Source organism: Lepisma saccharinum, chromosome 1 (assembly GCF_977018435.1).
Source record: "Lepisma saccharinum chromosome 1, izLepSacc3.1, whole genome shotgun sequence".
Taxonomy (NCBI): Eukaryota; Metazoa; Arthropoda; class Insecta; order Zygentoma; family Lepismatidae; genus Lepisma; species Lepisma saccharinum.
Window position 1 is genome coordinate 148,480,739 of NC_139229.1, and position 20,871 is coordinate 148,501,609.

At 37.5% G+C, this 20,871-nt stretch overlaps 1 protein-coding gene across 3 annotated transcripts in view; it reads left to right on the forward strand.

Moving 5' to 3' along the window:
- The first annotated feature begins 788 nt into the window (after nucleotides 1-788).
- LOC146002458 (uncharacterized) overlaps nucleotides 789-20,871 on the forward strand; it is a 68,452-nt gene continuing 48,369 nt past the window's right edge. For 2 of the 3 annotated variants that reach the window (XM_083140322.1, XM_083140312.1), the window contains exons 1-3: nucleotides 921-1,120; nucleotides 10,224-14,071; nucleotides 18,994-19,192. In XM_083140322.1, the coding sequence (XP_082996448.1) occupies nucleotides 1,110-1,120; nucleotides 10,224-14,071; nucleotides 18,994-19,192 (4,058 nt within the window). In that variant the 5' untranslated portion in view covers nucleotides 921-1,109. The other variant, XM_083140331.1, reaches the window with a different exon arrangement.

Sequence of the window (20,871 nt, forward strand, 5' to 3'; positions counted from 1 at the left end):
GAACAGCGATAAGATTCCACTACACTAAATTTCTGAGTGAAAGAAGTAGGGGGAAGGCAACTCCCCTTTCTTGCCCCGTCTCCGTGCGGGCCCTTGGTCAGGATAGAACCATAGAGATACATTGTCTATGCATAGAACTATCAAGTTTGTCCCATCGCCAGTTCTTCAGTTCTTCAACCCGAGTTACATAATAAACAGAAATTAGAAAATGCCCTCTTGATATTCTAGTACTACACAACCGCACAGGAAGAAGGAAGATCTCCCCGAAGTTGCAAATAACAACAGGAAATATATGACAATTCTTCTTGATTTGTCACTGTGCCAAACCGTCGTAAGATTTATAACGATCGAATTCCCGAACCCTTTTCTTTGGAATGAGAGTTTTCTTTCCAGTGCGAAAACAACATTTTTTTTACACAGACTATTTTTTTTTATGTCGGCGGAAGGAAAGTATCGAACTTACCCTACTTTCTCATGTCTTTTTTATTACACTAATCACAAAATTTAAAGTAAATTAAACCACTGGCGTACGCAGTAATTTTTTTTCCTGGCGGGGCTGGAATCATGGAGGAAGGAAAGGGGCTTAATTATCAGCTAGGGACAGTATACACAAAATGATAATTCGAATTTTTAGAATTATTCCCTCACAAAAATTACCACTCCGAGTTATTCACGGCTTTTATTCGAAAATGATGATTTTCTCAAATTTTGAAGGGAACTGTAGCCCCATCAGCCCCCTCTGCGTACCAGTGAAATAAACAAAATCAGCCTACTTTGTCAGGAAATTCAGAACATTTTCTGTCACGAGCATCAGGACTTAAAAAAATCCCTCATTTACATCCTGACTAAAAAATGATACCTTTCTGTGTTTAATTTTTCTGTGGTGTAACAACACAAACTACACAAACAGGTGTGAGTAATGTTTGAATATTCAGTTCGAAGGTTAACTAACTGTTTGTTGTTAAAAATGAAGATGAACAGTATTATTTGAATTGCAAATGTATGTAAGTCGGTATCGGCGAAAGGATTTTCTGCAAAAGTTTGACGGAACCTGTTCTCCAAGAGGTTAATTGGAGTAATATCTAAGCAGATCCAAATGAAGTTCTGTCATGTTCAAGAGGTAGTTGAGTATTAGTTAAAAAAAGGTTAAACTGTCAAAGCCGGGAATCGTCTGTAACTCGTTTATTCTGCAATTGTTGACATTCGTACTTATTTATTCTGCATTGCGACAGATTGTTTAACAAGGGATTTCGCTTTTTTAATTTTTTTTATTTTTAACAAAATTAGTATCTATTGTCGACATATCGAGTAATTATTGTTCGTTCTTTTCTCGCTTCCTGAACACTCAAAATTGCGGGAAAATCTTGACTAGCGTTGTGTTTCAAACGGCAAAGCAGTGTTTCAACCTTCTTAGCAGAACAATTCCCGCATAGCCCCAAAAACCATTCACGCATAGCCCCACTGTAGGACACTCGGTAACATTATCGTATGAGGGAAACTGATTCCTTCAAATTTACAGGAGAAAGTACTTACGGAAACCATTTTCTTTAGCATTGTGGAAGTTCCTGAATGTAGATTTGATCCATTTTAATTATAACTCCATTAAGCCTTGTTTCCATGATTATGAAAAACTAAATATGCTGACCAAGGCAGTAATTTATTTTATTAAAAAACATAAACTAACGTAACGTTTCAACCTTCTAGCAAGGTCTTCTTCAGACTCTGTATCAAGTACAAAAGTCTTTTGTACTTGATACAGAGTCTGAAGAAGACCTTGCTAGAAGGTTGAAACGTTACGTTAGTTTATGTTTTTTAATAAAATAAATTACTGCCTTGGTCAGCATATTTAGTTTTTCCATTTTAATGTGAATGCATGTTGTTTTGTGCGAAAATCTCTGTCCGACACGCTGTTTCTGCACGAGAGTGCAATGTTCCGTGTGTTAAGATGATGCAACCCTGTAGCCAGTGTTTCAGCCTTGCCGTGTTTTTACTAGAACATGACGTGTCGAGTATTTTCAATTTCTTTTTTTTTTTAACTATTCTTGCCTAACCTAACCTTACGGAAAATGGTTTTTGGGGCTAACGTAAATGGTTTTTGGGGCTAACGTGAATGGTTTTTGGGTCTAACGTCTATGGTTTGTGAGGCTAACGTCAATGGTTTGCGACGTATTAGCATAATTTCAAATCCGGGCACGAAAGTAGATATTTTCCGGTGAACGAGGTTACAACACTGCATAAATCGACAAAACACACTCAGAACGCCCCCTAAACCAGTACGCTATCACGGCCATAATGTGTTACAGATTCGAAAGAACAAGTAAAAGTAAGTACTCGTAAATCTAAGAAATAGACATTGATATGCATTATTTCACTTTAGGAAATGTTCCACATTCGAACGTAACACGTTAGCAATGTAAAGAAGTCCGAAATATATGATTCGTATGTGTTTCCCTCATACAATAATAGTACCGGACACTCTGAGGCTCAAATTCCGATTATTTAATTCCGAATTTATCATGTTGCACAGGCATTTTCTACATGGTTCGATTTCTAATTACATCTGTGGGTCCCTGTCGAAATCTTACACCCTCTATTTCGCAGGTGAATTTTTTGGTAACACTTTACTATACCGGAGACGGATTTCTTCAAATTTACAGGAGAAAGTACTTACGCAAATCATTTTCTGTAGCGTTGTTGATGTTCGGGAATGTAGTTTTGATCCATTTTAATGTGAATGCATGTGGTTTTCTACGAAAATCTATTTCCGACGTGCTATTGCTGCTGCCGCCATTTGCTTTCTGCACGAGAGCACAATACGCTCTCGTATTGTTCGTATATGCTAAATTGAACGAAAGGAGTGCTAATGGAACCTAACCTAACAGGCCTAACCTAACCTAGAAGGCATACCTCGTCCCCGTCATGGTTCGTGGGGCTATCGTGAATTTTTGGGCTAACGTCAATGGTTTTTGAGGCTACCCGTGGATGGTTTGTTGGAAATAAGGAACAACAGTAAGTACTCGTTAATGTAAGAAATATACATTATTTTCGTTAGAAATTCATTATTTCACCTAAAGAAATGTTCCGCAATACAGAATAGTACGTTAGCAATGTAAAATATTGCAAAATAAATCATTGATAGGTGTCTCCGGTATAGTAAAGTAGTACCATTTTTTTTCTTATGAAGATTAAGTGCTGCTAATTGTGAATAATAAGATTCTGGAGCGCGGAAATAAGTATTTACGACTGTACAGCCGTTTGAAGTTCAGGCCTGCCCCTATATGATCTTTGTTTTCGAATAGCTGTTTGTGTATTATTGTCTTGGAAATGGACTTCTGCTGCCATATACTTAACGTGCATTTGGTTCAAAGAGGTATTTCGTCGTTAAATGCTTCCGTAGTTAGGTTAGGAGGGCCAAGTTTAGGGCTCTTAGCATTAATAAAATATACCCAAATCCTTTCATTGCTTGGTTAGGTGGGTCATGTTTAAGGCTCAACATTATTAAAATATATCTAAATCCTTTCGTTGTGAGTCATGTTTAGGACTCTTACCATTAAAAAAGCATTCCTAAATGCCTTCAAGCCTCGCAAGAAAATCTGCAAAAACTTGTGTCTGAGTCGATCGGAAACCAAGAATGCCTGCTCGTACAAGCTACAAATATCAAATCAGAATTTCTGCGGCAACTAATATTTAGTGAACTTTTAACTGTGCTAATCAGTTTTTCCAAGCTTCGAACTTACTTCCACAATCGTTTCCATTATTTTAAAGCATTTTCTAGTATTCCTATAAAAATGATTAAACATTCGGAACTGTTACCCAAGGAAATAATGGTTTGTAAGAAGTAAAAAATATCCAGCAATGCAGCTTGGATTTTTACATATTTTTCCTTGTCCTGAAAGTGTGTGTTCTGTCATCAAAAGCTTGCGATGTTAGTTTTATTAATTTCCGTGCATAAATTTGATTTTTTTTGTGATAGTTTCAATAGTAACATTAATATTACTTGATAATACTTACTGATCAGGAAAAGTCCTTGGTAACAGTTCGATCTCGGCCGAATGCATTTCCTCGTTTTTACAGAAGAACTGCTTACAGAAATGACTTTCTGTAGCATTTTGAAAGTTTGTGGAGGTATTTTCTTTCATCGTGGAATCTATTTGACCTGGAATTTATATATTTTTCAAGAAAAATCTCTCCAATGCACAATTGCCGTTGCTTTTATTTGCTTCCTCTACGTGAACCGGATGTTGCGTACGTTTGATGATGTAACCCCCTGTCAGTGTTTCCAACCATGCCATTGTTTTGCAAGAAGATGACAAATGTGCATGATTTGTGATGTTGAATTTCAGTACGAACCCTTTTTTTAACTATGTTAACGTAACGTAACTAACCTAACGTAACCTAACCTGGGAAAAAATACAAAAAACAGTAACACGAAAGTAGGTATTTTTTGGTTAAGAAGGTTGGAAACACTGCATACCCACTCATGATCCACAACGCTACTCAAGCTGTGTGTTACGCAAGCAAAAAAAGGAAGAGCAATAATTACTCTTAATGTGAAAAATTGAAATTATTTTCGTGAGAAAAGTAAAATCCCACCTTAAAGAATCTTTCGCAATGCAGAATAGGTAAGTACGAATGTTAAAAATGACGAAATAAACGAGTGCGAAGTGTTCATCCGAGATCGAACAGGTAATAAATCCTTCTAACATTAGTATTCACATGTGGTTGGCAACAGAGTTGTTTGATTAGTTCATTTCTGTCTCGTTCAATTATCACATTTATTAAGCACATTTTTCTCTTCGGTTTCACTACTCTTTCTCCGCATCTGACTGTCCAGTAGGCAAACCTAAGGTTCCAAGTTTGCTCTGTGACCAACCGCTCAGGTGATTGCCTGTTACTGTATGTATTATTTTGTCTATATATTTCAAATTAAATAACTTTTTTGTTGCAAGTATAATGCCGGAATATAATTTGTCTCAGCATGAGATACTCTGCAAGCACGTTTGGGTTTCAACATGTGAAATGTTGCTGCAAGGTGAACTTGTCATCAATCACAGTTTTGTTAGATTAAACATTAATATAATTGGCTTTAGGTTAAATAGTTAACTTCAATTTTCCTCCAAAAAGAATGTAACACATCAATTACACAATAAAAATTTGACTAACTAAAAGTGTCTGCACCCTAAAAATTTCTGAAATCTCAATCTAACATAAAACGTATTGAAACAAGAATGAACTTATGTACTATAGACCCAGATATGGACTTGTCAGCCAGCCTAACAGCATTGTCAATTTTCAGGACTCCGTACAGCATTGCCAACCTTCCGATATGAAAAATTCTTGGAACCTGCATCCACTTTCTGAGATGAGTTTAACATTGAGCTAGATAAAGTTTTGAGATGATTCGTCGACTACAAAGCCGAACATCTGTTTTATTTGTGCCCCACAACTTTCTGACGATTTCTTGCCACTAAATGTTCCTTGCGAGCAGTGGCGTGCTCAAGGGATGGTCAGTGGGGTCATAACCCCCACTTGGACTCAGTATTTCCAAAAAAAGATCGCCAAAGTGAGGAAAAGAAGCCCAAATGAGGGCTGACTACTAAAGAAGTATACATACCTCCCCTCCCCTATTTCGAAAAACGTGGGTGCGCTATTGCTCGCAAGGTAAACTGGGGAGAATAAATAAAAGATAAAGAGAAAAGGGTGTAGAAAAGCATCTTTGCCGATCCAGCCAGAGGCAGGAAACTGCAATGCATGATAATAATATGGACATGATAGCTCAGTTGAAGTTATGTATGTGATTAAAAGAGGAGAGGGGAGGCAGTTTTATATTTATATATCTTGTGTGCCTTAACTTGTTTCTCCAACCAACATTTCACTGGCATAGTCCATATCAATTCAGGCAGGGGGTTTACCTTCATAGTCTCAGATGTTATTGAATTAAACATATGTTAAAATTCAGGACAAAGTAAGAAACCCGTATTTTTTTGTTTTGTCCAAAAAGATTCCTGGCTCGAGATACAGGCTGCCAAAGATGGTGCCTTGGGCGTCATTTCTCACATGCGATTTTCGGCAAAATATTAAAATGCTCTATCTCTGTAACTGTTCGAGATATTTTGTTGCTGTTTTTGTTATTTGAAAGAGAATAAATTTCTGATTAAAATGATAACCTCCTTTTGGAAATATGTGTCCAAGTTCTCTTGCTGTAGCCTTCTGAATTTTTTTTGAAAAATAAAAAAAAAATCTTTTTAAAAAATGCCAATCCCAGAAATTTTGATTTTTTTACTGTTGATCAGTAGCATACAGTATTACATTCCCTGAAAAGGAGAACTTCCACTTTTGAGTTTTAACAGGTTTTATAAACAATGTTCATATTTTAACTTCTGTGGCTAATTTATTTATTGCAGTTTTTTTAAATTTTTTGTGTCAAAAACACCAATCTTAAAAATTCTGAGAATTTTACAGGAGTTGTATATCTAAGGGTATGACATATCCTGAAAAGGAGAACACACCACTTTCGTTTTGGAATTTTATATGATGTTTTATAAAAGATCCACTCTCGGACCAATGTGCTCAATGTGATGGAATAAAAATGATAAATTAAACAAAGTTTGAACTGGTTAAATGTTTTTATTCTTCTGGATTTTCTTTACATAGATCCTTCCAAATCATTAAAAATTCTTCTTGAACAATGTGGAAGCTACCAGATAATTCCAGAATGTAACAGAACCTTCTAGAACAATCTGGAAGCATCCAGATTATTCCAGAATATAACAACCTTCTAGAACATTCTGGAACCATGTTTGGCCTAGCACATAAAAGGGAGGACACATGAATTCACAGTTCAGTTGTCAACAGGCAAACAAAGAGAGCAGTTCACCAAATGTGTGGTCCAGCAGTACCTTTAAGCTTTTGTGAAGATTCTGCTGATTGATTGAGGTGTAGGGTGTTTTGTGGAAAGGACTGAGTTTGAAATGTCTTCTGACTGGGGCCACAGGAGAGTGAAGTGTGCTGACTCTTTGCATATCCATAATAGAGTGATATATAAGACTAGCAAAGAAACAGACTTTCTTCAGGTTGGGAGTAAGAGTACTCATTTCAAGACTCTGTTTCGAAGTCAATATGTTTCCAGTGATGACTTTCTGTGTTCTATATGCTTGGACAGAATATCAACAATGACAGTAACTGAACAAGAAGAAGACTCCCATGGTGTGGATGATGAAGAATTTGTAACTGCAGAAGAAGAATTAGATTCCAGGTTGGTGTTTGTCCTGTTAAGAAACCATGATCAGTGAAGTCAAGTCATAAGCTGTATGCATCAAGAAAGCGCAGAGAAATTACTGAAGCTGTGGGTGAGTACACCAAAACAAAAATGACTAAACTATTCAAAGTATAAATTCCATCTGCAGAAGAAAATGAACCAAAAGAAAACTTGTGCAACTTGCTGAGAATTTATATCAAACATCAGTTCAGCTGTTGAATCGTGTGAATCCTACAATAAAAAGGTGCAAGTTCTAACAATTATCCCAGTGTCCCTTTCTAAGGTACAAATTTTGCACCACATTCCATCTGCAACAAAATACATGGTGGACAAAACAAGAAATGTGAGGTCTGCAAAAGGAGTGTTTGGGAAACCGGATCCCTATTATGGTCATCCTGTGAATGAAGCACATGTTCAAATTGCACAGTCATTTCATCTGGAAGATAAATGGGACTGTTCTCGCCAGAGCGCCAACAAAAACGACACTATCACTATAACAGTTGCAGGAAAAAAAAGTGGTGAAAGTGAAAAGATACATGACCCGCAGTATTAAAGAAACTTTCGCCATATATAAGAAGGAACATTCAGTATTCCACATTGGAAGATCAAAATTTTATGCACTACGACCTAAGTGGGTGGTTCCACACCCACCTAGAGATGTCTGTCTGTGTGTATTGTGCCAATTTTGAACTTTGCGTGGTAACTTTGAAGAACTTACTTGAAGGCATATGACACCTTAGTTGGACGTGTGAAGTTGTTAGTAGTCTGTGATGTAGATCGAGAGACCTGTTTGTTTCAGGAATGTGGTGACTGCCCTGGAAAGGGAGGACTTGCCTTACAGACACTTTGTCTGGAAAACATAGCAGATGACTCTTCGGCAGTTACATATGCAACATAGGAGGAAAATAAACTCATAAAGAAAACTGTTCTCATTGATACCTTCATTGACAAACTTGGGAAATGGACAGCGAAAGCAGTAACACACCAAGATCTGAAGAAATTGTAACAACAACACATTGCAGAAGGGAAGGGACGTGTAGAGGCTGAACAACTTATGTTTAGTGCTTCACTGTAATTTTGCTGAGAACTGGTCTGTGATTCTGCCACAAGAAGTACAAGGGTATCACTGGAGTAATGACCAAGTTTCAGTTTTTACAGGAGTCGCATATTTTCAAAACAAGACCACAAGTGTTGCAGTTATAACTGATGACAGAGGACATGACTCAGCACATGCATTTTTGGCAATACGCAAAATTCAACAACAGCTGCAACCACAGGCAGAAAAGATCATCATTATTTCTGATGGTGCCCCTAGTCACTTCAAAAATCGTTACCAACTGTTTGAATTGACTAAGTCGCTTGTGCCAACGGAGTGGGTATACAGTGCTACTTGTCATGGGAAGGGGCCTTGCGATGGTGTAGGAGGCCTGCTGAAGCACCACGCTACAAAACATAATCTTTCCAGCCCAAGTACAGCTGCAATTCAGAATGCCGAGGATATTACATGAGTGGTGAAGTCACACATCAACAGCCTTCATCCTGTTGCCGAAAGAGGAAGTTGAAGAATTCCGCCAGCGAAAAATAGAAGAATGGTCCAACCAAACTACCCCTGTGAAAGGAATTCAGAAGAGACATGTCTGGACTCACAGTGATGGGCAAACCTATATTGCACGAACTTTAAAGAGCAAGAAAGAAGAAATTTCATTTGGCCAACCAAGATCTCAGAAACGGCAGGAGAATAGTCAGATTCACAACCTACAAAGTAGGATGTTTGTGGCCTGTGTGTATGACTGTGACTGGTGGATTGCAGAGGTTATAGATATCAGTTGTGAGTTAAATGAAATCGTCGTGAACTTTATGCTACCACATGGACCGGCTGCGGGATATAGATTTCCAGCTGCAAGACAGCAACACCACCACCAGTGTTCACTTCCAATTCGCGATGTTTTCAAGATTTTGGGTGCCCCAGTTCCTATTGGTTCAACAGGAAGCATCGCTCAATATCAAAGGAAGATACTGATGCAGTTGAGCAAATTTTTAGTTCATTGAATTGCTAATTTCAGTTCTAAGCAGAGTGCACAGAAGTGGTATGCTTTCAAACCTGTAATATGTTTTGAAAGCTGTGTCTGTTACTTATCTTTATGAAGAATTAAAATGCCATGTCAAGTAAGACTAGATTTTGATTTAATGCGACCAATATGTGAGAGTGTGCCAATGGAAACTGGTTTAATGTATGGCAACATTTTCAATTGTTTATAAAACCTGTTAAACTCAAAAGTGGTAGTGTAGTACTGTATGGTACTGATCAACAGTAAAAAAATATAAAAATTTGGGATTGGCATTTTTGAAAGAAAGAAATATTGATTTTTAAAAAAAAACTTCAGAAGGCTACAGCAAGAGATCTTGGACACAAATTTTCAAATGGAGGTTATCATTTTAATCAGAAAATTATTCTTTCAAATAAAAAAAACTGCAACAAAATATCTTGAACCGTTACAGAGCATTTTAATATTTTGCCGAAAATCGCATGTGAGAAATGACGCCCGAGGTACCATCTTTGGCAGCCTGTATCTTGGGCCAGGAATTTCTTTGGACAAGAAAAAATATGGGTTTCTTACTTTGTCCTGAATTTTAACATATGTTTAATTCAATAACATCTGAGATTATGAAGGTAAGATTTTTCTTTGCCTGTTTGAATTGATATGGACTATGCCCACTATATTTTGCTGCTTTCAGAATCTGCCTTCTCCATGCATACTTCCAATTGTGATTTTTCTCGAACAAACTATAATCATTACTTTCACTAAAATACATTTTTCATGTTTCATAGATTATTGGTAATAACTGCTATGCAATCATTCTGTTCAAAGGTAGTGAAATGTTGCTAACATGCATTATTTTTACTGAAATTATGAATTGCTTGACATTATATGTCATTTCTTATGCTTTTTCTCTTTATTTGTAGGAATTCTCAGAGGTACAATTTACTGAACTACTTCAAAATCAAGAGCAGAACACCAAGACATAATAAAGCATCAGATAATAGAAGCATGCAGAATTCCAAGGAAGCTGTGGTGTTAATTGATATAACTGATGACGATGACAATAATACAGAAGATGTAAAAAAGGATGATGGTAGTAATACAGTATACCCAAACAGAACTGCGCCATTACCAGAAAAATCTCCAGATCAATCCCCAAGTAAAATCAACGTGCATTGTAATAATCTGGAAGTCGATTTGTATGATAGCAGCAACGATTCAACAGATGTGATGCATTGTCAGAATGCGTCAAAGTTCCTAAAAAGTGCAAAGAACCCTTTGAATAACAAGCCTTCCCAAGGTGGTAATATAAGTGAAACTCTGATGAGTGATGGTGCTACAAAACTGTTTTGTAAGGATAAATATGTGGGTGTAGAAATGTCAAGTAATGGTGGTGTAAACAGTAAGCAGACTGGTAACTTTGATTTTGGGAAGGCACATGGGTATCCTGTACCTACAACTTCAGTAATAATAGATTCCAGGAATGTCAATTATAATGCAAACTTTACCATTGACTTAACATTGCCACAAATGGCTAAGAAGTGTTCACCTAAAAGAAAGTCACTTTCATTGGCAAGCCTAGGGAGACAAACTCAACCTCAATTGCCAGACACTTCTAATGAGGTAGTAACTCTCGCTGATTCTCCACTGAAAAACAGGAAATCAAGTAATGGTGATACTGAGGTGATATATTGTGGTACCTACAATCAGGACCCTGAGTCATCTCCCTTAGTGCCTTCTTCAGCATGTGTTGACAAAGGCAAGGAGGAGAAGGGTTTAAGTACTGCCGAAGATGACACCACAGTAAGTGCGAAATCCAATGGAAGTTCATGTGGTGTAAAAGAAGCAGGAGGATGTCTAAGTGCATCTGCATTACAGGGCAAGAGAGTGAACGTTGTAAACAATGTGTTAGACAAAGTACAGAATGACAAAAGTGATGTCCTAAATCGTATTGTGGTGGTAGATTTAATGCTAAACAATGAACAATGTGTATTTGATACATCTAAGAAGTCAGTGGATAAGCCACCAAAAATCTCTGTGAAAAATATATGTGACATGTTAGAGGAACCAAAGTGTATGGGAAAAGTGCCACTATTACCTGTTAAAGAGCCAGATGCCTTGCCCTCAGTACAGTTCAATAGTCTTCCAAAAGTGGTCAACGGAGTCAGTATCCTTAAAAATAAGCAGGCTACCTCATTTACATGCAAGAAGCCCAAATTGAGTTACGTACATCCTGCAAGAGGCTCAAGTACATTGGCAGTGAAGTTGCCTGCAGAAAGCATGTTGTGCAGTGAATCAAGGAATTTACTTCAAGCTCATATACCAATTCCTAGGAGTTCAGAAAATCCAAAAAATAATTATGGTGAATCTGAAATCAAGACTGCAAGTGCAGTGTCTTCAAATTCAGCATTGCATTACAATGGATATATCAAACCAACTGATAATATATGTAATGCAGCATTGCAGCATACAGCATTACAAATTTTTCCTGTATCTGCACAGAAAACAGTGCAAAATATCAGTGGTGCCACTGTACGTCAAACTACAGAAAGCAGCTCGGTAGAAATTTTTGCTGTTCCTCCAGCAGAAACAATACAAAATACACAAATTCCTCCACAAGGTGTGAAAGAAGCCAATAGAACTGACCAAGTGGAAGCAGTTGCTAGCAAGCGAGTTGTTGAGAATAAACCTAAACAGAAAAGTTCCAAAAGTGGAGTTTCATCAAATATAGGGGGCATTATTAAAAAGAAACCCAAGAAGGATATTAAGAACAATTCAAGAATCAAATCGAAACAAAATGGTACACCTTCATTATCGATACCGCCAGAATTACTGAAATGCAACCCAGTACTTATTCCACAACGAAGCTTGAACCAGAAAAAGGAGCCAAAAAAGAAAGCAGTAGATAAAACAAAATCCAGTGCACAGGTAAATCAAGTAAGATCTAGCTTCAGTGTAGTTGATACAGCACAGCCTTGCACTCCAGAAAAAAGTCAGTGTAAAAAACTGGTAAATATAACACCAGAACGTGCAAGGGAGATAAAAAGAAGTATTAATGAAAAGCTCAAAAGGAGATTTTCGGCTTCCATGACTGCAAAGACACCAACACAGAATGCAAGTCCTTCAGTTCCCACTACATCCACACCTCTTCTGCAGGCAAGTACAAATGCATACAGTGCACACATTCAGTCACATTTAAGAAATCAAGAAAGTTCAAATAAAAGTGTCTTCGGGACAAGAGAGAAGCATGGCAAAGAAGGTGCAAGGAATATGAAGAGAAATGAAAAGTTTAAAAGAAATATCATTGCAATCATAGCTGCAAAGCCGTTAATGCAAGATACAGAAGTTTCCAGCCCCAGAATAGATTCTCCACAATCAAATCCAAGTGTGTGCACTAATCAGAGAGATCCATACCCAAGGATTCCTGAAAATGTAAATAAAAGTGTGTTAAAGAAAAGAAAGAAGCCTGCTGAAACATATCAGGATTTACAGTCGACGGCAGACTCCAGGAGGCAAAATATATTGGTGCAGATTGCCAGTTCAGTGCGTGGGGCACGCGTGCCTCTTCCCCAAGCAAGCACAAGTGGATGTAATGGCCAAAATGAGTTGTATTTAACAAATCAAGGACCTGCAAGTAAAAGTGTTGCAAAGAAAAGGCAGAAACGTGACGACTCACGAGGTGGCCAGCGTAAGGCCGCTCCCAAGAAGAAGACGAAAGGTTCTGATATGGTGATACAAAACAGTGGAAGCTTAGACAAGGAAATTATTCTGTCACAAGGCATAAGCAGAAGCCCAGGTAAATTCTTTGGTTCTGGATCATCATCGTTTCTTAACAGTGCTTCGCCAAACAGAATAGCTCAGTTGATGAAATCCCCAAAGAAGGCAAAATCTCCCAGGAAAGTACAGCAAATGTCTCCAAGCCGGTGCTTAAATTGGTCACCGAAAGCTAAAAGGCAAGTCAAAAAGCCTCATACTCCTAATTCTAATCAATCAAGTGTGAGACTATTAACATGTGATACTTATCTCCGATTGCAAGAAAGCATTGTAAATTCAGAAAAAATTAAGAATGTAAAGTCTCCAGTCTCAAGATGCGAAAGTCCACCATCCCTGCAGTTGCAGCGAAATGAAGAGGACAGTGCGAAAGTCCAACGCCCACAAGGAGGAACCTTAAGAAAAAGCAGTATTGAATCCCAAAATTTGCCTTCAAGCAATGCCCTAGGACTAAACATAGAACCCCAACACCCACAAGGAGAAACCCTAAGAAAAAGCAGTATTGAGTCCCAAAATTTACCTCTGGGTAATGCCCTGCCATCATACTACACTGAACCCAAATGCCCACAGAAGGAAACCTTAAGAAAATCCAGCATTGAATCCCCAAATTTACTTCCGAATAATGCTATTCCTCCAAACACTGAACCTGAAATTGCAGCGAGTACAAGTTCCACTAACGGAACAAAAGGAAAGGAAAATTTACAGCCAACTGAAAACCAAGATAATGTAGATAATGGTTTTCCATATTACCTGAAAATATTCATGACTGTGATAATGGATGTGATATCAAACTCCTATAACTGGGCAGCCTTGTCTCCGGAAGAAACAGAGATTGTGATGGTTTTCTGTGCCTTGCCCTCTGAAGCAAAGAAGTTGTATGTCAGACTTTACGACAGAAATTTCACATGGTTTCGACGTTCCAACATTAAGTATCCTGAGATTGCTCCGAATTTGAACAGTACCATGGACATTTTGGTTGAAAATAGGCTATGTGATACAGGTAAGTCATCAAAATGTATTTTGTAATTTGCTTAGTCAGGAGCAGTAATGTGTGTGTATGCGTAAACAACGATCGTCTACAATTTATGTGTAGACAACATAGACTATGTACTCTACGCTGATGACGTAATAAACGTAGGCAACATGGCGTTCTTCCTGCAAGGCACATGCATCCTGTTAGAAGCAGCAATCAGCATCGTCAGGTGAAGAGAGAGAGAGAGTGGAGTATTCCACTGTCCAGAAACGTGTTTTAAGGAGTACCGTATTTACGCGTGTATAATGGGCACTCTGGTTTTTGATGAGGAAGAGTGACAAAAAATGTTATCTTGTGTATAATGTGCAGTATAATCCAGGTTCACGAAATGGCTTTCTTGTAGGTCATAAAGCTATGCCAATCAAGAGCTTGACATCATACCTATCCAATGAGTCACCTGGTGCTATGTGGACCAAGAGGAGAATATCCTCTTGTGTAAACAATAAGTCTCCAACCCATGCCACCTCCCCCCTCTCCCTCCACTGTGTTTAGTATCCCAAAGCTTTCACTCTTTAACCACCTTAATTATTCTGTAATAGAAAGGGAGATCAAAATTACGTTATGGATTTGCAGTGCTCAGGAAGTTATTTTCTATTATTTCTCGCCACTGATATTATACCACTGATACACATCCCATGTGATGGGAGGTGCATGCTCGAATTCTGCCTGCTTTTCTTGTCGCAGAACATACATAGCAAAGTGAAAAATCGTGGAAAATGGCCTTTAAAATGTTATATGTGGTTTTGCTCATTTTCTCTTTACTTTTATCTAAAAAAAACCTTTAAAATATATACAGTGTGTCCGTAAAGTAAAATAATGGTGGGGTTTTAAACAGTCAGTTTTTTGGAACAAAGCATGGTAGAGAGATGAACAATACATCAAAGCAATGAGAAACTCTCCCAAGTGTATATATGTGAAAGCTTACGTGCTGACACCTACAGGCACGAGGGGTAGTGAGTGAAAAAGTGAATGTGTGGCACGCTATTGGAGGAGACGAGAGTTATTGGCCCCTTCTTTCTTGCTGAACAAACAATAACGGAACCACCTTCCTGGATATGTTACAAGGGTATGCAGTGTCCCAAATACCGGAGAATTCCATTTTCCAGTTAGATGGTGCTCCTCCACATTTTTCCACAATCGTGCAGGATTTTCTTAATGAAACATTTCCTCAGCGATGGGTTGGACGAGGAGGGTGGATTGCCTGGCCCCGACGGTCTCCAGACCGTCTTACACCCATGGATTTTTTTTGTGGGGTTATGTCATAACACAAGTGTTTTCCTGTGAATTTCGAAATCTGGACCATTTAGAAGCAAGGATCACTGAAGCTGTTTCGTCTTATCACGTCGGATGTTCTCTGCCGTGTATGGGAAGAGACTGAGTATCGTCTTGACGTCTGCAGGGCAACTAAGGGTTCACACATCGAAGTCTACTGAACAGGTAAGAAACTTGGAGAGTTTCTCTTTACTTTGACGTATCGTTCATCTCTCTACCATGCTTTGTTCCAAAACTATGACTGTTTAAAACCCCACCATTATTTTACAGACACACTGTACATTTCTAAGAGGCACATTCAGGACCCTCAAACTAGCAGTTAGCACAGGGTTCCCACACACCTGGAAAACCTGGAAATCTCAGGGAATTTGAAAAATATACAAATCTCAGCGAAAATCTTGTGATTGATTAATGATTCCCAATTAAGCAAAACTGAGGGATTATAATATGCTCCTGTCTGTGGATAATCCAGGCTGTTGTAGCATTTCTCTTTCAGCAAGGAACTCATATCTATTTGTTTGTCTGTTTCTTGTTTTTAAATGTGAATCCAGAGCTGGTGACCAAGTGTATACCCTCATAAATTTTGCTCTTTTTAAAATTTAATTAACCGATTTTGACGTACATGACGTAAAATATATTTCAAGATGTGGAAAATGCGTAATAAAGATAACCTGATGTCCAAAGTTAACCAGTGTTCATCTGATTTCCCTTATTAGGGAGTAGTTTTAAGTTTTTTCTTCCTTCTTTTTTTACAAAATAGTAAAAAAATGGAGTGTCCTGTTTAGGGAAATATTTATTTTCTGCCATCTTATGTGTACAATATTGTTGATTGTGTATTTACTGCGTTTAGAACAGAATTTTAAATATTTACTTACTAGTGCCATATATGAATTATGTACTGTTCATAAATACTTGTTCATATTTTAAGTTTTTGATCATGTTCAACTATTATTATAGTCATGACGTGACATGTGAATTTTTACATGCCTCAAAAGCTCACATGTGTAAAATGGAATTACTGGTAGGACCAGCAGATCTACATTAATATCATGTAGTGAAATAGTTTTCTCAACAGATATCATGAGGTGAAGGCCAGTCGAATGGTGTATACTTAACCCCCCATCACACTTGCACTTGCAACTGTCACTAACTTACCATTACGTACTATCATTCCTCACTTCTTCATCTTAGATTAGGCTTGTTTTGGAGCACTGTTAAGTTGGTTTTGATTTTATCACATGGCAATGCATATGTGAAAGTGGGTTTTCTGTAAATAAGCAGGTTTTAATAGAAAACTTGAAAGAAGTCTGTTGTGGCTATTCGGCAAGTTTATGACGCAGTGAAAGTGGTGAGAGGAGTCTCAAATGTAGAAGTAAGCAAAGATATGATCCAGAGTGTTAAAGGTGCACGTATTAGATACGAAGAAGCATTGCAGAAGATGAGAAAGAAATGTGATCACAAAGAAGATGAAAGGAAAGAAATGAAATGTAAAGCAAGTGAGATCCGTGCTTTACAAGCCAAACAACATAAGATGCAAGAAGAAGCGAAGGCTATTGCAGAACAATTAAAAAACTTGAAGCTTCTGAGAAGTAAAGTTTCTTAATTTGCTGTTTCAGACATGAAGTACATTTCTTGTTTTATATTTCAGTCTCAGTAACTTATTATTCCTTTTTAAATCGGTACTAATAATTGTCACTTCATTTTTATATGTTTTAAAAATTCCAATAATTTGTTTGTCTTAACTATTATTGTACGCATTACAGATAAATTGATATTGTATCCATTTATAAACATGTATGAAAAGTGTGAAAATATTTCAATGTTCTATATCAGATATGTTAGAAATTGTTTCAGAGTTGTTTAAAGTTCTAGAAAACTGGTCATCTTTGTTCTTAATTACATGCAAAGAAGTGTAATTTTATTTTATTATTGAACTAGTTTTGTTATTTGCATTAGAAAACAACAGTAATAAATAAGGTGAGGATGATATGGGTATGAGGAGAAATGGAGGAGGCCATTGTAAAATTATAGAAGTCTTTTACTGTGCATTCAATACTCTGGAAAAAATATGAGGATTCTGGAAAACTCAGGGAAATCTCAGGGAAAATGGATTTGGAGTTTGCGTGGGAACCCTGTTAGCAGATTGATTTGATTGATTGAGTTGCTGTTTTAAGTCCACTTTGTGCACAGTAAGGCTAATCGGGACTGGACCTACAGTTTAAAGTGGGATCCGAACCACTTGTGCCTCCACCGGGTATCGAACCCGGGACCCCTTGATTACAAGGCAATGACGCTACCACTGCGCCATGGAGGAGGCATCCTGTTAGCAGAACAAGATTTCTTTCATTAAGGCATTTACACACTTCATACATGTCATATTATTTGGCCAGTAATACATTTTAATTATTATTTTCTTTCTCCTTATCTTTTCTTTCATCCAAAGTACCACAAAAATCAGAATGTTCCTTCATTTTGTGATGAGCTTATTTCAACTGTATTGCACATTAGTGTCGCCATCTTGAATGGAATTCTGTTCTCATATTCAGAAACTACAGAATTCAAGCTTTACAACGATATATAACATCATAGGGTTCTGTAAACATGAAAAAATTATTCCGTGCATAATATGCATCACAGTTTTTGGGTGCGCATTATACATGAGTAAACACGGTATTTAATTAAATTGCACAATAAACTTGTCGTGACACTCCCCCCTCCAAATATGATGTCCGTAGAATGACAAGATTTCTTTTACTTCTATTTTCCACCATTTCACATATGCGTGGAAGAATCTGCTTTAAAGACACAAACACTTCCTGTACACTAACAAGGCAGCCGTTCCCTTTGTCAGTGTAAAATATAATGTCAGTTTTCACCTATGATTGTCATTTTTTTTCTTCAATTTGTCCCTTTTTCCCTCATTAGTGAAAATTCGATAACTTTCATTGCGTTGGATGGTCTTAAGTTTGTTATAGGCTCAAATTTTCGACATGTTTGAAGAAAAAAAAATCTTTCTCTTTTAAAGAGCACGTTCATTTCTTTCTTCCCTGTTGTTTGCATTGTCTACAGTAGACTATGTAAACTATAGGCCAATGTAATATTTGTGTAGATTATGCATATAAAATGCATGTAGACGTAAACTTATAGTCTATGGCACATCACTGGTGCTCCCCTTTAGGTTAATGGAAAGGAAAAGGATGAATGATGATCAAGACCAATAGGACAATCACAATGGGAGACCAATGCCATATCCAGGATTCAAACAGAACTATTGGATGTGCGATCACCCACAGGACAAAGACATCAATGTTAGCAATAGAGAGAGAGAAAGAAATAATGAAGTGAAAGATGAACACAAGTGACATCTACTGAACTCAATTGAAATTAAATGCACCAACTTTTATACACATTGGATTGTCTTGTCTATATTCTCAACCCAAAGAAACAGAAACACCATGAATGGTGGAAGTAACAAAAATGTTATGTTTTTTATATAAATTTTATTTTCCATTTGTTAATTACTTGTTTTACATGTATTTTAAGTAAGTTATATTTTTTACTTTTTATCACATACATAGGACTGGAATTGTTCCTGTGAGCTTTTTCTATCCTTACAGATTTGGAGAGGGAGGACTTGCCAACCATATTGAATATATTGCAAGTTAAGGAACTGCGCCAGTTGTGCAATGAATTCCATATACCCTCAGAAGGAACAAAGAAGGTGATGGTGCAGAATCTTGTTCAACACGGAACACAGCAGCAGCAGCTGATGGGAAATGGAGAGATGAAACCTCTTACGGCTGTGATAAAAAACAGGTAATTTTGGTAGATCATTTTTTATCTCCATCTCAAGAAATGCACACAATTAAAACCAATTGTTCAAGGCCTGTTCAAAAAGAAACCAAACTCTCTTCGTAAAGTTTGTATGTAAATTTGTTCAAGAGAACCAACAGAGGTGGTGCCTAGCATTGTCCTTAGTTATTAACTTGGCCTAGTTTCAAAGCTGTTGTTAACCACAGTAACGCAGTAGATCACATTGAGTACAGGTGTATTGAGTGAGTGCCCACAGCGATTTTCAATTACCCTACCATGAAGAAACTGGATGAGCAGCTAGTATGTATGAAATTCTGTGTGAAATTGCAGAAAAATTTCAAAGAGACATTTGACATGTTACATGTAGCCTATGGCGAGGAATGTTTCAGTTGAACACATATGAATGGTACAGATGTTTCAGATCGGGTCGAACCTCCATCGAGGATGACGAATGAGTAGATCACATGTTGAAGTGATGTTGATCATGTTCTTCGACTGACAAGGGATGATCCATTCAGAGTTTGTGCCACATGGTTCCGCTGTGAATGCAGCATTCTACATTAACATCATGCAACAATTACGAGAAAAGATGTGGTGCAATAGGCCACAGATGTGGCAGAATAAGTCCTGGATGGTTCATCACAATAAAGCAGAAGTTCATTCCTCACTCTGAAAAAATATAAATATGCTGACCAAGGCAGTAATTTATTTTATTAAAAACATAAACTAAACGTAACGTTTCAACCTTCTAGCAAGGTCTTCATCAGACTCTGTATCAAGTACAAAAGTAACAAGATACCAAAAACAGGGCATTATATACACAAAACATTACTCCCTCCAGACTAATAGAAAGTTGTTTTGGAACTTTCTCGCAGGTGGCTTTCACTATACTTTCACCTAAAAGGCGAAAAATATATACTTTCATATAGAATGTGGATTGGGCTTTATATATCACGCTCTTTTTCCTTCATTTTCTTCCTTCTCCTCTCCTCTTTCTCTCTTGTCCTTTCCACTCTTTCTAACACTTTCTTCCATTCTTTGTTTAACTTCAGTCCCCCATTCCAGTTCATTGTGTCTTCTTCACCTTTCTTCTCTATTTCCTTGGCTTCCTTCCATTTTCTCACTAGCATTCTCTTCTCCCTTCCTATCTGCTTAGCCTCATCCCACTCTATGTCATGTCCTGTTTCTCTCGTGTGTTTAAATATCGCATTTATCTCTCTCTTAAGTCGTACATCATCCCTATGTTGTTTCAACCTATCTTTCAGTCTCTTTTTCGTTTCTCCTATGTACACACTCTGACATTCTTTACATTTTACTTCGTAGATAATCCCTTCCTCTTCCTCTTCTCTGTTTTCCTTTTTCTTGTTTGCATTCTTCGCTATTCCTAAGATGCTTCTCCCTCCCTTCCTGTAAGTTTTAATGCCCGCTTTCCTAAGCACTTTGCATATCTTTTCTATGGTCTCCCCCATACTCCTTATTCCAAACCACCTCTCTTTTTCTTTCTCTTCATCTTTTTCTTTCTCTTCCAATTCTCCCCTTCCTCTTTTCTTCCTTCTTCTGTTTATGTCCAGTCTATCCTGCTTTTCATAGCCATTCTTTTCCAGCTGTTTCCATAGGCTATTTATTTTGCCTTCTTTTTCACATTCCTTCGTGCATATTTTCGTTATTCTGTCCTCCATATT